Raw genomic sequence first — 20,306 nt, 5'->3', positions numbered from 1 at the left:
TGCTGACAGGTTACTGCGTTACTGAAGAGCTCAGTGACTTTCAACGGGTCACAGTCAAAGGATGCCACCTTTCCTACAAGTCAGTTTGTCAAGTTTCTGCCATGCTAGAGCTGCCCCAGTCAACTAAGGGCTGTTATTGTTAAGTGGAAACGTCTGGGAGCAACAACGGCTCAGCCACAAAGTGGTAGGCCACAAAAGCTCACAGAACAGGACCTGAAGCATGGAAAAATAATCTGTCCTCTGTTGCAACACTCACTACCAAGTGTCTAGTACCTACTCGCTGTGGGGATACGAGGGCGAGGGAGAACCCAGACCCAGGGTCAACTCTGCAGGGAACGGACTGTGCTCACTCTCCGATCACCCTCCCCCGCCGTGAGAGGACATGGAGGCCCAGTGCGAGGCTCGCATTGTTTTAGTTCATGATTTATTACTTGTCATTATTAGAGCAATATTAGTAGATATAGTATTCTAAGGAGTTATTGATAATTCAGTGTTTTGAAATGTGTGCTTTTATTGTGAAGGTAGTCTAACTTGCTTACCAGAAGTGATGTTAACCCACATTATTTCCTTTTTGGGATCTTTATTAGGTAAATTTTATATTCACAAATGCAAAGGGCTAATTTAAAACCTAACTTTTTTCACTTTATAAATGAATTTAAACAACATGGTTGTTCAAAAATGAAAAACAGAATGAAAAACAAAAAGGCAATTAAAACTAGTATTATTAAGATGATTTGTTTGTTTAGGATTCCTGGCAATGTAAAAGGTTTGTATGATATTTGTTTGATAATAATACAAAAAAATCCACTAATATTTATTATCCACCCGCACAGTAGGTGGCGGAATGTACATCCAATTGTTTGCAAACACCATTATACAAGAGAAGAAGATGAAGAAGTTTGCAGTCCAAACACATAAAAGACACACCCTATCCCCTCAGCCCTCAAATTAAGTGGACACTTCTGATGTCGTTTCATTACGTCTGACGAGAATACACTTGCAGGGCAAAAGAGGAAGAGAGAGATTTTTGGTAGACTGGTTATTGCAGCATAGCTAAATGCTAGCTAGCTAGCTATATAACTATATAATATTGATTGCATTTCTAGTGTCACAGGCGGGCTCATAGCCTGTGGCATAAATGAGGGGACACCAACAGGTATAGGCCAATCAAAAATATTCTTTATTATAAACAAAAAAGTATTAACCTTAAACAAAGACTAAGGAATGAGGTGTGAAAGTATCATAATGTAGGGTGTATGTAAAGTGCAGGGATGCGTGAATCTGTTTGTGTGAATATGACGGAGTGAAAACTACGTAAAACTACAAAGGAACAAACAAAACAGGACCATGCCTGGAGGAGCAGAGAGAGAGAGACAAGAGTGGTTAGTGAAGCAGTTTAAATACCCTGAGCCCAGGTGGCTCCAATCACTAACGACCCTGCTCTGCCTGCAGGAGGAACCGCCCCTGCAATGCAGAGGAGTGGCCGTGACACTAGCTAGATCCATCGTTTGGATCTTTGAACTTTTCTTGAATTAAACAACATCTCTCTAGAAAAATGATCCCAGAGCTGTCCAGTCTCTCAGTCTGTATGAGGGACCCTCAGAGGGTGGAAGAGATCATCAAGGCCATGCAGAAGGCTGGCACCAGCACGATTCAGGTGATTTCAGACTTCGACATGACCCTCACACGGTTTGCCTACAATGGAAGGGGTGCTCTCCTAGTCACAATATCCTGAAAAACAGCAGGCCCATCAGTGAGGAGTGTAAAGCACAGCTGAAGGACCTGCTCAACTCATATTACCCCATAGAGATCGATTCCAAACGGACAGCGGAGGAGAAGCTGCCACTCATGGTGGAGTGGTGGACTAAAGCCCATACTCTTCTGGTGCAGCAGCGCATCAGGAAAGACCTGCTGCAGGATGTGGTGAAGGAGTCCGATGCTATGCTCAGGGAGCTCTACCAGCTGTTCTTTGACCACCTGCAGGAGCACAGCATCCATCTGCTCATCTTCTCTGCTGGGCTAGGAGACGTGCTGGAGGAGGTGATCCGCCGTTGGTCTTTCACCCCAACGTCAAGGTCTTCTCCAACTACATGGACTTTGATGAGACTGGAGTGCTGAAGGCGTTCAAAGGGGAGCTGATCCACATTTATAACAAGAGGGAGGGAGCTCTGCTGAACACGGGCCACTTCCAGGAGCTGAAGTCACGCCACAACGTCCTGCCGGTGGGAGACTCTCTGGGGGACCTGACCATGGCTGATGGGGTGCACAGCATGCAGAACATCCTCAAGATAGGCTTCCTCAACGACAAGGTGGAGGAGAGGAAGACGTCCTACCTGAATGCTTATGACATCGTGCTGGTGAAGGATGAGACCATGGAAGTGCCGAACGCCCTACTGCTCCACCTCACCAGCACCAAGTGACCTGACCATGAACTTCATCTCACTGGCCAATCAGTAACAAGCGTTCCGACGCTACAGGAATTATGTCGTGCTGGTTTAGGAAGCTCTTGCTCAGGAAGTGCCAGTAGTCAGATACCATGAGCCAAGTCAGAATGGTTTTGTTTTTGGTTTGTCTTCTACTAACGCTCCAATGGCTGTTTGTGTGGGTCGCTGGGATGGATTCCAGACTGTGTTTTGGAGTCGCCCTTCCACGCTCCTACAGTTGATTCCTTGTTGAACACTTACAACTTGAGAGCAACATCCTTTATAGTCCTACAATTTGTTTTGATTTGCTCAGCAACCCTACTGTCACATTCTCAATTGTTTATGAACCATCAATAGTCCAACTGAAATGGAACAGGAAAATTAGGTGACTTCCCCGTCTGGTAAATGTGTATTGGGTTTGTGGGGAGAGAAACGTTACTGGGGATATGTATGCTCTGTCTACATATGAGGAATGTATGGCACCGGTGGGACGTTTGGACACACCTACACATTCAGGGGGTTTTCTTTGTTTTTGCTGTTTTCTGCATTTTGGAGTGGTGGTGAGGACATCAAAGCTATGAAGTGGCACATTTGGGGTCATGTAATGGCCGGGGGAGTGTTGAACAAATCAAAATATAGTTTGTATTTCAGGTTCTTCGGGGTGGCCGCCCTTTGCCTTGATGACAGCTTTGCGCGCTCTTGATATTCTCTCAACCAGCTTCACCTGGAATGCTTTTCCAACGGTCTTGAAGGAGTTCCCACATATGCTGAGCACTTCTTGGCTGCTTTTCCTTTACTCTGCGGTCCAACTCATCCCAAATCATCTCAATTGGGTTGAGGTCAGGTGATTGTGGAGGCCAGGTCATCTGATGCAGCCTGGAGGTGTGTTGGGTCATTGTCCTGTTGAAAAATAAATGATTGTCCAGCAGAGTGTAAACCAGATGGGATGGCGTATCGCTGTGGTAGCCATGCTGGTTAAGTGTGTCTTAAATTTTAAATAAATCACAGACAGTGTCACCAGCAAATCACCCCCACACCATCACACCTTCTCCATACTTCACGGTGGGAACCACACATGCAGAGATCATCCGTTCACCTACTCTGCATCTCACAAAGACACAGCAGTTGGAACCAAAATTCTCAACTTCTAACTCATCAGACCAAAGGACAGATTTCCACCGGTCTAATGTCTATTGCTTGTGTTTTTTGGCCAAAGCAAATCTCTTCTTAGTGGTGTCCTTTAGTAGTGTATCTTTGCAGCAATTCGACCATGAAGGCCTGATTCATGCGGTCTCTTCTGAACAGTTGATGTTGAGATGTGTATGTTACTTGAACTCTGTGAAGTGTTTATTTGGGCTGCCATTTCTGAGGCTGGTAACTCTAAAGAACTTGGAGGGGGTTTTCCTTTCCTGTGTCGGTCCTCATGAGGGCCAGTTTAATCATAGCTCTTGATGGTTTTTGCGACTGCACTTGAAGAAACTTTCAGATTTATTGAAATTTTCCGCATTGACTGACCTTCATGTCTTAAAGTAATAATGGATTGTCATTTCTCTTTGCTTATTTGAGCTTTTCTTGCCATAATATGGATTTATTTTTTGTACACCACCCCTACCTTGTCACAACACAACTGAGTGGCTCAAATGCATTAAGAAGGAAAGAATATTCCACAAATTAACTTTTAACAAGTCACACCTGTTAATTGAGGTGCATTCCAGGTGACTACCTCATGAAGCTGGTTGGGAGAGCGCCATGAGTGTGCGGGGCTGTCATCGGGGCAAGGGGTGGCTACTTTGAAGAACATCAAATGTGGAATACGTTTTGATTTGTTCGGCACTTTTTTGGTTGCTGCATGATTCCATCCATATGTGTTGTTTCGTGGTTTTGGTGTCTTCCACTGTTGTTCTACAATGTGGAAGGTAGTACAAGTGGGGAGGCACCCTGGAGTGAGAAGGTGCGTCCAAACTTTTGACTGGTATTGTATGTATGCGTGTGGGTGCTGTTGTTTGGATATAGATGTTGTCTTCTCTGTATAGATGAAAGTTGAATGAGTTACGGTTTGTTTGTCATGTGGGACCTATCTTTGTCATATGAAGGAAAAGAAGACAGGACAATCTAACTTGACTTTTGCCGTGTCAGTTTGAAACGCCAGTGTTTTATCTTCGTGTTCTATGCACCTTACGCCATCTTTTTGTTTTGTGAGACTTTGTTCTCGCACTTTTTGTTGTTGTTGAGAAGTGTCTATTTTATGAGAATGATTACAGTAAATTATGTTCATGTTAGGCACTTATTTTCAGCTTCTTAACAATAGACTACTGTTTTATGTGGATATCATCAGTATGGAATCTGATGATACGGTGTTATGGCATAGGGTTGTGTGCGTGACTACGTTTTACAATGGACTTTTGTGGCGCCACAGTGCCACCTTGTGGTCAAAGTAATAGTAATTCGAGCCATGTGTAAATATTGACATTTTACAGTATCACTCCATGCTGGTCTCAAAGAATCCATCCACCTTTAGCCTTGATACATTGAAAGTACATGAGAAAAGTAATAGCATTTTGAACATTTGCCATGTTTATATTTTCTCTGCTGAACAGCTCATCAAAATGGCCGCCCAGACTATTTACATTGACACCTTTATTATTTATAGATTTATCTTAATTGTTTTGCACTGACTCGCTTGTACTGGCTCTATGCACACTCACTAGACTCTACCCATACATTCACACATACTACACTGACACTCCAATACACACACACTCCCTCTTCACATGCACTGCTGCTAGTCTGTTTATTATCTATCCTGATTCCCAAGTCACTTTTACCCTGACCTATATTAACCTATATTAACTTGGTACTCCTAGTACAGTGCCTTCGGAAAGTATTCAGACCCCTTCATTTTTTTACACATTTTGTTACGTTGTAGCGGTATTTATTATAGAGGGGTAAATATAAAGATTTTGTTGGGGCACCAGGTAGGTATTAACCATGCCGAAAGGAAAATAGTAGAATAGGGAGAGTACCACTACCAGACCAACACACATCAGCAGAAGAGACTGCCTAGAGTGTAGCCTGGTTACCAGATAGCCAGTGGAGAGAAAAGAGAATACACACCATATAAAACCCACATCACAGCGGTAACCCACCTCATACAATAATAATAATAATAATAAAATAGCAGAGCAATTGAACAACTTCATAGAAACAATTTACAAGAAAGAACCCAGTCATCAGAGGATTTGCAATAATCTGTATTATCGTCCAGTGGAGTGCAGAGGGTATGAATGTCCAGAGGGTATGAATGTGCAGAGGGTATGAATGTGCAGAGGGTATGAATGTCCAGAGGGTATGAATGTCCAGAGGGTATGAATGTGCAGAGGGTATGAATGTGCAGAGGGTATGAATGTCCAGAGGGTATGAATGTGCAGAGGGTATGAATGTCCAGAGGGTATGAATGTCCAGAGGGTATGAATGTCCAGAGGGTATGAATGTCCAGAGGGTATGAATGTCCAGAGGGTATGAATGTCCAGAGGGTATGAAGGTCCAGAGGGTATGAATGTCCAGAGGGTATGAATGTGCAGAGGGTATGAATGTGCAGAGGGTATGAATGTGCAGAGGGTATGAATGTCCAGAGGGTATGAATGTCCAGAGGGTATGAATGTCCAGAGGGTATGAATGTCCAGAGGGTATGAATGTCCAGAGGGTATGAATGTGCAGAGGGTATGAATGTCCAGAGGGTATGAATGTGCAGAGGGTATGAATGTCCAGAGGGTATGAATGTCCAGAGGGTATGAATGTCCAGAGGGTATGAATGTCCAGAGGGTATGAATGTCCAGAGGGTATGAATGTCCAGAGGGTATGAATGTCCAGAGGGTATGAATGTGCAGAGGGTATGAATGTGCAGAGGGTATGAATGTCCAGAGGGTATGAATGTCCAGAGGGTATGAACGTCCAGAGGGTATGAATGTGCAGAGGGTATGAATGTCCAGAGGGTATGAATGTCCAGAGGGTATGAATGTCCAGAGGGTATGAATGTCCAGAGGGTATGAATGTCCAGAGGGTATGAATGTGCAGAGGGTATGAATGTCCAGAGGGTATGAATGTGCAGAGGGTATGAATGTGCAGAGGGTATGAATGTCCAGAGGGTATGAATGTCCAGAGGGTATGAATGTCCAGAGGGTATGAATGTCCAGAGGGTATGAATGTCCAGAGGGTATGAATGTCCAGAGGGTATGAATGTGCAGAGGGTATGAATGTGCAGAGGGTATGAATGTCCAGAGGGTATGAATGTCCAGAGGGTATGAATGTCCAGAGGGTATGAATGTGCAGAGGGTATGAATGTGGGGGGTGTTCATAGACAAAACAAAGGCCTTAAAAATGTCCACAATCTTCTCAGCCACATGTCATTAGTACACCTCACCTCAATACAGTTAAAATAACAATCCACAACTTGCAAGCAACCTCCTTTTTAACTAAAATGTCCACCAAAATACTTCTGGCAGGGCAATAATAGTCCAGCTCTAATGAACTTCAATGGGAAATGCATTTGAAAAATAGTATCTTGCAGGGTAATGCACTGGAAGGAGAGGGAAGAGAAAGAGAACAAGAGAGATCTTAGCATGTGGTCTTCAGGATTGCCGTCTGATGATTTGTTGGTTTGTATGTCAAAGCTTCGCAACAATGTTGCGATCCATAGCGGGCGCGGTTCCAAACGATAACAACCACGACTTAGCGCGGTCACACCGAAGATTGAGTTAAATATTTTACAAACTACACACGCTGAAAATAAACAAGGATGTCTGCAGCATAGCACACACAATCAAACTGTCGCGCCAACCAAGAGCTCTGCTCATCACCCAGAGAGCTGAAAGAGCTGTCTTTATTTCCTCCTTCCTTCCTGCCGATGCGCTCTTAAAGTGGCAGCGCACGGTGAAGGCTCCGTGCAGGATTTCGCCACAACGTTACAGGCTTATTCTAAAATTGATTGAATACATTTTTTCCTCATCAATCTACACACTAACCCCACAATGACAAATTGAAAACAGGTCTGTTATGGGTGTAAAATGGCACAGTGATGCCATCTGTTGGTAAATGTTAATTACTGCAACTCCAGTGTTTTACCGGTGTGCTTGAGATACCCGGATGTTTTGTAATGTACTGAACAAGACTGGTTACTCGCATCAATGCCTCTGTCTCGTCATTTAACATTCAAACAAGGTCTTTAGATATTTTTTGCAAATGTATTAAAAATAAAAAACAGAAACACCTTATTTTTCAGAATCTTTAATATGAGACTCTAAATTGAGCTCAGGTGCATCCTGTTTCCACTGATCATCCTTGAGATGTTTCTACAACTTGACTGGACTCCACCTGTGATAAATTCAATTGTTTGGACATAATTTGGAAAGGCACACGGGTGCCGATATAAGGTCCCACAGTTGATCGTGCATGTCCGAGCAAAAACCAAGCCATGAGGTCGAAGGAATTGTGCGTACAGCTCTGAAACAGGATTGTGTCGAGGCACAGATCTGGGGAAGGGTACCAAAACAATTCTGCAGCATTCAAGGTCCCCAGGAACACAGTGGTCTCCGTTATTCTTAAATGGAAGGCGTTTGGAACCATCAAGACTCCTCCTAGAGCTGGCCGCCCGGTCAAACTGAGCAATCAGGGAGGTAACCAAGAACCCGATGGTCACTCTGATAGAACTCCAGAGTTCCACTTCCAGAAGGACAACCATCTCTGCATCACTCCACCAATCAGGCCTTTATGGTAGAGTGGCCAGACTAAAGTTACTCCTCAGTAAAAGGCACATGACAGCCTGCTTGGAGTTTGCCAAAAGGCACCTAAAGACTCTCAGACCATGAGAAACAAGATTCTCTGGTCTGATGAAATCATGATTGAACTATTTTGCCTGAATGCCAAGCGCCACGTCTGGTGGAAACCTGACACCATCCCAACGGTGAAGCATGGTGGTGTCAGCATCATGCTGTGGGGATGTTTTTCAGCAGTAGGGACTTGGAGACTAGTCAGGATCGAGGGAAAGATGAACGGAGCAAAGTATTGAGAAACCTTATGAAAACCTGATCCAGAGCGCTCAGGGCCTCAGACTGGGGCAAATGTTTACCTTCCAACAAGACAACGAGCCTAAAGACAACACAGGAGTGGCTTCGGAACAAGTCTCAAATGTCCATGAGTGGCCCAGCCAGAGCCCAGACTTTAACCCGATTTAACATCTCTGGAGAGACCTGAAAATATATGTGCAGCAACGTTCCCCATCCAACCTGACAGAGCTTGAGAGGATCTGCAGAGATGAATGGGAGAAACTCCCCAAATACAGGTGTGCCAAGCTTGTAGCGTCATTACCCAAGAAGACTCGCTGCCAAATGTGCTTTAACAAAGTACTGAGTAAAGGGTCTGAATACTTATGTATTTGCATTGTGTGTAGATTGATGAGGGAATTTCTTTCTTCTTCTCCATTTTAGAGTAAGGCTGTAATGCAACAACATGTGGAAAAAGTCAAGGGGTCTGAATACTTTCTGAAGGCACTGTATATTGTTTTTATTGTTTTTATTATTTATTGTTACAATCTCCTTTTCTTTTAGAACATATTTATTTTACTTTTGGGAACGGGCTCGTAAGTAAAGTCTACTACACCTGTTGTATTCGACACATCTGGCCAATACAATTTGATTTTATTTATTGCACTAATTGCAATTTTTGAGACCATAAACTGTGTATGTGGAGAAGACAATTGGCTATTAAATGTGCAGATTCTCTCAAATTCACAAAATATTCTATAATGTCACAACTATTGCTGTTTTGAAGCCTCTGTTGAAGCAACGGTTGTGTAGTATTTCCTGTTTTCACTGCATTCCACTGTAAAATGACTTCAGCTGAATTGCTGATTTGGACTCATACTGTTTGCTTTAAGTAATCTTTTGTGACATTTATGAAAGCAGGCATTTTCTTCAGAAAATGTCAAAACAGGAAAGGCTTTACCCTCAAGATGTTTGGGGAAATAGTTAGATGTTAGAATAACAATAGTACAGTATCTGAATCTGACTCACATGGCTGTACTTGCTCACTGATTTTTGTGAAGGCCCTCATTACATAATTAATACAAAAAGATTTAATTTCTGTAGTGTCCTTAATGTTTTTTAGGTTAAGATTATCTCTATAGAATCTACAAAGAGTCAAATATAAACTACCCAGTAGTGTCTTTTTTTTTTTGGCGTTCATCCCCAAATGACAGATTACTAAACTCAATCTGTAGGTCAACCTGTCATTGCCAACTGCTGGAAGATCGATGAAGTGAGAAGGGGATATAAGATTTCACATTATAGTAGTCCATTTTGACCTTACACGAGTAACGTAAAGTGCAAGAATATCTGGAATGCTGGTCCCAAATGTTTGGTCTAATGACTACTGCTGCACATTGACTGCATGTGTGTGGTGCTTCTCCCTTTGTAAATATTAGCTTGAAAATAATGCAATCCACATTATTTATGTTTGGAAGTGGAACATTGAAGTTTCTAATAAGGCCAAGTAATAATCACTTGTATTTTGTCAGAAATGACCATTTGGAACGATTGGCTATGATTCATGAATCAGTCCAACACCTAAGTCCAAGAGGCCCACCGTTGGATTGATTGCGACCAAGTTGGGTTTTATAAATCGTTGGAAGGCTACGCATAATTGGGGTGAAATAAACCTATAGCACCATGTTTTACTAGGATACTACCTCAAAAACATTTTATGAGTCAGGCCAAGCAATTGACCTGATGCATTTTTTTTCCGCACATGTCAAGGCTGGCCTTGGGCTGATTTGAATGTGTAAAGGTTCAACCATTACCAGGTTAAAGGTCATTAACAGGTACGCCTGTCCATCATTGTTTACATTGGGTCTTTATATTTTTTATTTTTTATTCACACTGGAAGCAAACCAGGTTATAAAAAACAGAAGTGGTCAAGTTTTTTGACTTTCCAACTGATATTCAACTAAACAACAGTAAAGGAATGTATTGTTTTGTAATTAATAATTAATATAACACAGATATGTCTATAACACAGTGCCCCTCCAGAACTAATCAAACTTGAGTATTTCCCACTTCAGCTGGGACAGGTAGAAAAGTTCTCGCTACAAGCCTATATAACCCTACCAAGCAAAACGGCAAAAAAAAAAATGCTTTTACTTACCTTTATGCATTTACATTGTGACATGACCCCCATTTTCTCCAAAACACAATACAATAGAGGCAAAATACATGATCAAGCATGTATTTAACCATCTCAACTGGGTTGAGGTCAGGTGACTGTGGACTGTGGACTCCATCACTCCATCACTCTCCTTCTTGGTCAAATAGCCATTACACAGCCTGGATGTGTGTTGGGTCATTGTCCTGTTGAAAAACAAAGTATAGTTCCACTAAGCACAAACCAGATGGGATGGCGTATTGCTGCAGATTTCATGTGGTAGCCATGCTGGTTAAGAGTGCCTTGAATTCTAAATAAATCACTGACAGTGTCACCAGCAAAGCACCCCCACAGCATCAAACCTCCTCCTCCATGCTTCACGTTGGGAACTACACATGCGGAAGTCATCCGTTCACGTACTCTGACCCTCACAAAGACACAGCGGTTGGAACCAAAAATCTCAAAATCTCAGATTTTGACTCATATAATGTCTAATTTGCGTGTTTCTTGGCCTAGTAGTGGTTTCTTTGCAACAATTCACTGCTGCAGTTCACTGCTGATTCATGCAGTCTCCTCTGAACAGTTGATGTTGAGATGTGTCTGTCACTTGAACTTTGTGAAGCATTTATTTGGGCTGCAATTTCTGAGGCTGGCGACTCTAATGAACTTATCCTTTGCAGCAGAGGTAACGCTGGGTCTTCCTTTCCTGTGGTGGTCCTCATGAGAGTCAGTTTCAACAGGGCGCTTGATCGTTTTTGCGACTTAAAGAAACATTACGTTTCGTGAGTATATTTAGTATAGTTTTATGTAAAAATGACATCGTTTTAATTGTTTCACTATTTTTATATTTATAAAATTCACTGAGGCGCCTCCACTGTGTAACATCTACTTCCAGCTCACACTCTCGCACATGTAGATCCCCTGAATGCAGCTCACTTTCCAGCCCACTTTCCAGCTCACACTCTCAAACACCTAGATCCCCTGAACACAGCTCACTTTCCAGCCCACTTTCCAGCTCACACTCTCAAACACATAGATCCCCTGAACGCAGCTCACTTTCCAGCCCACTTTCCAGCTCACACTCTCAAACACATAGATCCACTGAACGCAGCTCACTTTCCAGCCCACTTTCCAGCTCACACTCTCAAACACCTAGATCCACTGAACGCAGCTCACTTTCTAGCTCACACTCTCAAACACATAGATCCCCTGAACACAGCTCACTTTCCAGCCCACTTTCCAGCTCACACTCTCGCACATGTAGATCCCCTGAATGCAGCTCACTTTCCAGCCCACTTTCCAGCTCACACTCTCAAACACCTAGATCCCCTGAACACAGCTCACTTTCCAGCCCACTTTCCAGCTCACACTCTCAAACACATAGATCCACTGAATGCAGCTCACTTTCCAGCCCACTTTCCAGCTCACACTCTCAAACACATAGATCCACTGAACGCAGCTCACTTTCCAGCCCACTTTCCAGCTCACACTCTCAAACACATAGATCCACTGAACGCAGCTCACTTTCTAGCTCACACTCTCAAACACATAGATCCCCTGAACACAGCTCACTTTCCAGCCCACTTTCCAGCTCACACTCTCAAACACATAGATCCCCTGAACACAGCTCACTTTCCAGCCCACTTTCCAGCTCACACTCTCAAACACATAGATCCACTGAACGCAGCTCACTTTCTAGCTCACACTCTCAAACACATAGATCCCCTGAACACAGCTCACTTTCCAGCCCACTTTCCAGCTCACACTCTCAAACACCTAGATCCCCTGAACACAGCTCACTTTCCAGCCCACTTTCCAGCTCACACTCTCAAACACCTAGATCCCCTGAACACAGCTCACTTTCCAGCCCACTTTCCAGCTCACACTCTCAAACACATAGATCCACTGAACGCAGCTCACTTTCCAGCCCACTTTCCAGCTCACACTCTCAAACACATAGATCCACTGAACGCAGCTCACTTTCCAGCCCACTTTCCAGCTCACACTCTCAAACACCTAGATCCCCTGAACACAGCTCACTTTCCAGCCCACTTTCCAGCTCACACTCTCAAACACATAGATCCACTGAACGCAGCTCACTTTCTAGCTCACACTCTCAAAGACATAGATTCCCTGAACGCACCTCACTTTCCAGCCTCACTTTCCAGCTCACACTCTCAAACACGTAGATCCCCTGAATGCAGCTCACTCTCCAGATCCCAATCACCTGAATTCTGATCACCTGTGCTCACACTTGTATGTCATTTACACACACTATTTAGTTCACTTTTTTTGCACGCCATTATTGTGAGGTATTGTTTGTTTTGTGACACACTTCTAATCTGAGCTCTGTTTATCCCTGTAATTGACACCTCCCGTGTATGACAGTTTTTGCCTGCCTCACTAACAATGCCTTTTGCCTATTCCCTGCCTGTACTTTAGCCTATCGGATTTCCTGTTATCAACCTATTGCCTGATCTAGCCTTTTTGGACCCCCTGTGTATGACCTTCTGCCTGTCCCAGGACCCAGCTACCTGCCTCCTCCTGTGGTCCTTTACAATAAACACCTGCTGCGCCCTGTGCTTGAAATACATGGGATGGTATCCAACACATCAAACACATGGTTTCCATGTTCTTGATGCCAGTCTATTTACTCCATTCCAGTCATTATTATGAGCCGTCTTCCCCTCAGCAACATACTGTGGTATATTTGGTACAGGTCAGAATGATTGTTGAATGAATGTTCCACTAATACCACTGTCATCAGTCCGGTGCAACCTGTGCCGGCTCCCTGCACTCGTCCACCAGTGCGTGTGTACAGTCCGGAGTCTCCGGCGACGGTTCACAGTCCAGAGCTTCCAGAGACGGTTCTCAGTCCAGAGCTTCCAGAGACGGTTCTCAGTCCAGAGCTTCCAGAGACGGTTCTCAGTCCAGAGCTTCCAGAGACGGTTCTCAGTCCAGAGCTTCCAGAGACGGTTCACAGTCCAGAGCTTCCAGAGACAGTTCTCAGTCCAGAGCTTCCAGCGACAGTTCTCAGTCCAGAGCTTCCGGTGACGGTTCTCGTTCCAGAGACTCCAGCGACGGTCCACGGCCCGGAGCTCCCCTGTGACGGTCCACGGCCCGGAGGTCCCCTGTGACGATCGATGGACCGGAGCTTCCTGCGCTGTTGCCATGGCCGGAGCCTTCCTCTGCGCCAGGCGTTCAGCCCGGCTTCATGGCAGGATCCGCGGTCTGGGCGGGTGCTACGTTCCGCACCGGAGCCGCCACCGACGCTAGTTGCCCACCCTAACCCTCCCCATCTAGTTTCAGGTTTTGCGGTCGGAGTCCACACCTTTTTTTTGTGGGGGGGGGGGGGGGGGGTACTTTATGGTCAGGGGTACTACGCCCTGACCATAGAGAGCCCTCTGGGTTCTCTATGGTGTTTTAGGTCAGGGCGTGACTAGGGGGTTTTCTAGGTATTATATTTCTATGTTGGTGTGTGTGTATGGTTCCCAATACACACACAGTCACGCTGCGCCTTGGTCTAATTATTCATACGACGGTCGTGACCATCAGGGTGTTTAGTTGATCCACTGATACCACTCAGGGTGTTTAGTTGATCCACTGATACCACTCAGGGTGTTGAGTTGTTCCACTGATACCACTCAGGGTGTTGAGTTGTTCCACTGATATCACTCAGGGTGTTGAGTTGTTCCACTGATACCACTCAGGGTGTTGAGTTGTTCCACTGATACCACTCAAGAGTGTTGAGTTGTTCCACTGATACCACTCAGGGTGTTTAGTTGTTCCACTGATACCACTCAGGGTGTTGAGTTGTTCCACTGATACCCCTCAGGGTGTTTAGTTGTTCCACTGATACCACTCAGGGTGTTGAGTTGTTCCACTGATACCCCTTAGGGTGTTTAGTTGTTCCACTGATACCACTCAGGGTGTTGAGTTGTTCCACTGATACCACTCAGGGTGTTGAGTTGTTCCAGTGATACCACTCAGGGTGTTGAGTTGTTCCAGTGATACCACTCAGGGTGTTGAGTTGTTCCACTGATACCACTCAGGGTGTTGAGTTGTTCCACTGATACCACTCAGGGTGTTGAGTTGTTCCACTGATACCACTCAGGGTGTTGAGTTGTTCCACTGATACCACTCAGGGTGTTTAGTCGATCCACTGATACCACTCAGGGTGTTGAGTTGTTCCACTGATACCCCTCAGGGTGTTTAGTTGTTCCACTGATACCACTCAGGGTGTTGAGTTGTTCCACTGATACCACTCAGGGTGTTGAGTTGTTCCAGTGATACCACTCAGGGTGTTGAGTTGTTCCACTGATACCACTCAGGGTGTTGAGTTGTTCCACTGACACCACTCAGGGTGTTGAGTTGTTCCACTGATACCACTCAGGGTGTTGAGTTGTTCCACTGATACCCCTCAGGGTGTTGAGTTGTTCCACTGATACCACTCAGGGTGTTGAGTTGTTCCACTGATACCACTCAGGGTGTTGAGTTGTTCCACTGATACCCCTCAGGGTGTTTAGTTGATCCACTGACACCACTCTGGGTGTTTAGATGATTGGGTGTACAACATGTCAATTGAAATGCATTCCAGGTGACTACCTCTTGAAGCTGGTTGCGAGAGCACACACACACACACACACACACACCACAGACACACGCATTACACACCACCAAACTCTGCTTCTCCAACTTAGAGATCTGCTCCCTCGTCATCAGTAGATGTTTTTCAGCTCTGGGAGATTCTCTCACACTGTATATTCAAATATACATTATACATACTGTATTGAATAAGGGGAAATAAAACAGGCTGTCCCCTACTCTGTGGAACTCTGTCATCATCTCTGTAGCTTGTCTCAAACCTTATGTGGTTCTGTCTACTTCCCTAAGTTTCTCTAGTGTAGTAAACGTTGATCTGTTGATGTCAAACTGTGGAGGAACTAGAGGACTTCAGTCTAGTGTTAGAGAAACAAACTTGAAAATAATTTAATTTCAGTTCAGAAGTGCTGAGACTCCGAGACAGACACTCCTCCCTGCTTCTAACATTTTCGGCTGCTTTTCTAAGCTGTCAAGTGGACATGTAAAGCCAGGTATGGATGTGACTTACCAGTTATTAAACTGATCTGTCAGGCTACAACTTCATTTCAACCAGACATGCATTGTATAGAATATTTTTCACTTGTGGTTTTGCCAAATGTAGAGTTGTACATTTAACACAAAAAAAACATTATTGCACAATTAGTAGAACTAAAAAAACATGTAACTCAGTAACTACATAGCTAAACACAAAATATTATAATACACAGGGACCAGAGGCGGTCGGTGCCGTTTAAGTTGAGGGAAGACGATGAGTTTTTTATGAGCATGGACAAATTTCTATATGAGAATATTGGATGATTGTCATTCATATTCCATTCACCCAGTTCAATGTAACATTGTTTAGTTGTTCCACTGAAACCACTCAGGGTGTTTAGTTGTTCCACTGATACCACTCAGGGTGTTTAGTTGTTCCACTGATACCAGTCAGGGTGTTTAGTTGTTCCACTGAAACCACTCAGGGTGTTTAGTTGTTCCACTGATACCACTCAGGATGTTTAGTTGTTCCACTGATACCACTCATGGTGTTTAGTTGCTACACATTTACAACTTAGTTAGTTGATGGAGACATCTTAATATCAATGCACTGTTTTTTTCTTTCATGCAGCTCATGGAAATGCAAGAAATTGACTATAATGATTCGCTCTACTCCGACATCTTCAACTTCACCTATCCTCCCATAGACGAGCTCAAGGCAGCCCCCTGTAGTGTGTCTATCTTGGGCTTGAGCAGTGTTGGTCTGATGGTCACATACATCATTGTGTTTGTCCTAAGTGTGCTGGGCAACAGTGTGGTCATCTACGTGATGTGCTGCTTGGCCAGGAGCCGGACCACCACAGACATCTACCTGATGCACCTAGCCATGGCCGACCTCCTCTTCTCCCTGACCCTCCCCTTCTGGGCCGTCTACGTCTACTCTCACTGGATCTTTGGTACCTTCCTCTGTAAGCTCCTGTCTGGCCTCCAGGATGCTTCCTTTTATAGTGGGGTCTTCCTGTTAGCGTGCATTAGCGTGGACCGCTACCTGGCTATCGTGAAGACCACGCAGGCGCTGACTCAACGTCGCCACCTGGTGGGGAAAGTTTGTGGAGCCGTGTGGCTGGGGGCAGGGCTTCTCTCATTGCCTGTGGTGCTCCAGCGGGAAGCTATCCAACTGGAGGATCTCAGCGACCAGACCATCTGCTACGAGAACCTGACTGCGTCGAGCAGCAACCAGTGGCGGGTTGTTGTGCGGGTGCTTCGCCACACACTGGGATTCTTCCTGCCGCTGGCAGTCATGGTCGTCTGTTACAGCTGCACGGCGGCGACGATGTTCCGTGGCATGCGCAACGCCGACCATAAACACAAGGCCATGCGCGTCATCCTGGCCGTGGTGTTGGCGTTCGTGATATGTTGGCTGCCGTGCAATGTCAGCGTGCTGGTAGACACATTGATGCGAGGCGGCTCGCTGGGCGAGGAGACATGTGAGTTCCGGAACAGTGTGAGTGTGGCGCTGTACGTGACCAAGGGGATAGCGTTCACGCACTGCGCAGTCAACCCCGTGCTGTACGCCTTCATCGGGCAGAAGTTCCGGAACCAGCTCCTGCTGATGCTCCACAAGCATGGGCTGATCAGCAAGAGGGTGCTGGCCGCTTACCGCAGGGGCTCGGCCCACAGCACGGTCAGTCAAAGGTCTAGGAACACCTCTATTAGCCTGTAAGGTTTCAGTAGTGAGGAGGTGGCAGGTGGGGGGATGGATAATTCAGTTGGTTCAATTCAATATTTTGTCACATAGCTAGCTTTGCTTCTATTTGTTTTTTGTTTTTGATGTGCATTGTCTTTTAGTATATTGTAACATGTTTGACACTATCCCATTAGTTTTTTTCCCATTATATTAATCAAAATATAGTTTTTCATGTGATACTTTAATGCTTGCTAAGTATAAACATTAATGTCAAGGCCTAATCTGTACGAAATAAAACTGAATCTTCCAACTTTTACTTGTGAAGAGACGTGTGACGTATTTGTGTCCCCCTTACAAAGATACAGATAAAATGCTATTGTACTCAGAAATGAGACGCACACATTCAAAAACATAGTTTATTTTATATTAAATTGTATCACTGTATCCAGCAACTCAAATAATGGTGTTCTGAATGTTGTCAATGCCTAAAAAACATTGAGAAAAGCCGGGAATATTTGATATTTGTCAAGACGATGATCTGATAATTAATATCTTCAGCCAAAAGGCAACGCTGCCACTTTGTAACAATGGGTGAGGAGACGTATGAGTTCCAGAACAGTGTGAGTGTGGCGCTGGACGTGAACAAGGTGATAGCGACTGACGTTTTACGTGTTCCCAACTGATTGTGTTTTTTTGTTTTTTTATTTGCGTTGTTTGTAACTTATTTTGTACATAATGTTGCCACTACCGTCTCTTATGACTGACCGAAAATAACTTCTGGACATCAGGTCTGCGATTACCCACCACGGACTGGCAGAATCCTGTTTTTCCTTTAACGAGTCTGAAGAGCCCGACGCGAATGATATACTGCTTTCTTGGGAACAGGTCCAGATCCCCGTGATTTGCATTAAGAGGAGTGTCTAGAGGGTGGGCTGCCTTCTGAAACCTCCACTTCCTTCCATTCTGCTAGCACACATGCAAATTTGGAAAATAAAATAGATGACTTATGCAGAAGATTAAACTACCAACGGGACATTCAAAACTGTAACATCTTATGCTTCACGGAGTCGTGGCTGAACGATGCACTATCAACATTCATCTGGCTGGTTATACGCTGTACCGGCAGGATAGAACAGCGACAAGGGGCGGAGGACTACATATTTTTGTAAATAACAGTTGGTGCACGATATCTAAGGAAGTCTCTGAGCTATTGCTCGCCTGAGGGAGATTATCTCATGATAAACTGTAGACCACACTATCTATCTAGAGAGTTTTCATCTACTGTATAAATGTAATATTATTATGTCACTAACCTGGTTTCATCCAACCTTTTTTGTGAGTAAATTCAGATAAGAAACGTAAAGACAGGTCTGATGGAATAAGTTGGTAAACTTTCCAAATGTTGACCAAACAAAATACGCTAGTCAAGGTGAGATCTTTTTGTGTCTGTAAAATTAATTATTCGAGAAATGGAGGTGGAAACGTTTTAATAACCCCATATTGAAGTAAACTTGTAGTCCCGCAACGATATGTTGTGTGAGAAAGCATGCAGTTTATTAGGCTACTGGTGAAATAAATTGGAATTAACTTCGCAGGGTGGTGAAAGAAAGTGCACAGTGTTTAGCTTGATGCTCCATTCCAATAAATATTGAGGATCTTATTCTGGAGATGATCGATTATTGGCTTCTGTTCGACAAATAAAAATACTATCGCTCTTTTGTCCATAACAATCTCATCATGTAGGCTATACCCACACTGTATCTCCGAGCTGTCTTGCACTCCTCCACCTTCCGTTTGAGGATGCCCACCTTCCGTTTGCCCACCTTCCGATGCCCACAGATGCTCAATAGGGTTTGTAGGTGACCAAATACTTATTTTCCACCATCATTTGCAAATAAATTCATTAAAAATCCTACAATGTGATTTTCTGGATTTTGTTTTTTCATTTCGTCTGTCATAGTTGAAGTGTACCTATGATGAAAATTACAGGCCTCTCTCATCTTTTTAAGTGGGAGAACTTGCACAATTGTTGGCTGACTAAGCACTTTTTTGCCCCACTGTATATTTATAACCATACATTTTCTTTCAGTCGGTCACTTGGTATAAAATACTATAGGGAGATACAATAATGCCCCAAGCCAGCTCAGAGGGTATCAAACAAAGAAGCATATGGCAGCTCAAGGACACACAGGTTCCACCAACTGAAAAAAATGGGGTTACAGCAGCCACTTTCTTCCCTAATACTTACCCGAGAAGCCTGACTTTCAGAGCCTTAAGAGGCTTGAAATGTCAGAGCTCCATATAGAAACCAGAACCTGCAGCAACTCAGCTATGCGGACTGAAACGCTGCAACTGCAGCTGAAGTCCATAGACCCCACGGTTCCAAGAACAGTACTTACCTTGCGAGCCTGAAATGTCAGAACTAGTACAAGGAAATTCTTCACCAAGTCACCTGTGTCACATGTGGCAAAGCACACACTCAACCAGAGTCGGTAAACAACGGCAACCTGAAGCTCAGACCCACCGGAAACTTGCAGTAAACTGGAAACGGTGTACACTTGCACTTCCGAGTTAGCCCAAGACTCAAACAATCAGGGAACTGTGGTAACCCAAATAAATTCAACTCGCTGCAGCACAGATATCACTAAACTTCATGCTCCTGAACAATACCCAAGCAGACGCCACACCCCTAGTGGAGTGAGCACTCTCACAACTAGGGAAACCTTGTTCTTTGCTGTCATAAACCTTGTTCTTTGCTGTCATAAACCCGGGCGATAGCCTCCATAATCCAATGAGAAAGACGGAAAGCACCTTATCCCAAACTGGATTAGCGAAACAGGCAAAACTGGTCAACCACCGAGGGGTGCAGTCTCCACTCCATAGAGGGGACCCCCTCTGGAACTTAGAACCGCACCCAAGTTTAGAAA

General features: G+C 44.4%; 1 protein-coding gene and 1 pseudogene across 1 annotated transcript; both read left to right on the top strand.

The window, feature by feature from the left end:
• The first annotated feature begins 1,527 nt into the window (after window positions 1-1,527).
• On the top strand, window positions 1,528-2,518 carry LOC110520607 (7-methylguanosine phosphate-specific 5'-nucleotidase pseudogene; annotated as a pseudogene).
• A 12,976-nt stretch (window positions 2,519-15,494) lies between these two features.
• LOC110520605 (C-X-C chemokine receptor type 1) lies at window positions 15,495-17,703 on the top strand. The gene is made up of 2 exons (XM_021598002.3): window positions 15,495-15,709; window positions 16,324-17,703. The coding sequence occupies exon 2, from the start codon at window positions 16,327-16,329 to the stop codon at window positions 17,413-17,415; it is 1,089 nt and encodes a 362-aa protein (XP_021453677.3). The 5' UTR covers window positions 15,495-15,709; window positions 16,324-16,326; the 3' UTR covers window positions 17,416-17,703.
• The last annotated feature ends 2,603 nt before the right edge of the window (window positions 17,704-20,306 follow it).

The sequence above is a fragment of the Oncorhynchus mykiss genome, chromosome 3, assembly GCF_057628025.1.
Source record: "Oncorhynchus mykiss isolate SJ-2025 chromosome 3, ASM5762802v1, whole genome shotgun sequence".
NCBI classification, from domain to species: Eukaryota; Metazoa; Chordata; class Actinopteri; order Salmoniformes; family Salmonidae; genus Oncorhynchus; species Oncorhynchus mykiss.
The sequence above is the reverse complement of the archived record's forward strand: the minus strand, read 5'-3'. Positions and strand labels throughout refer to the sequence as shown.

What these genes read in the sequence shown, in the direction of transcription:
- LOC110520605 (XM_021598002.3), top strand. Translation starts at nt 16,327, where the DNA reads ATGGAAATGCAAGAAATTGACTATAATGATTCGCTCTACTCCGACATC.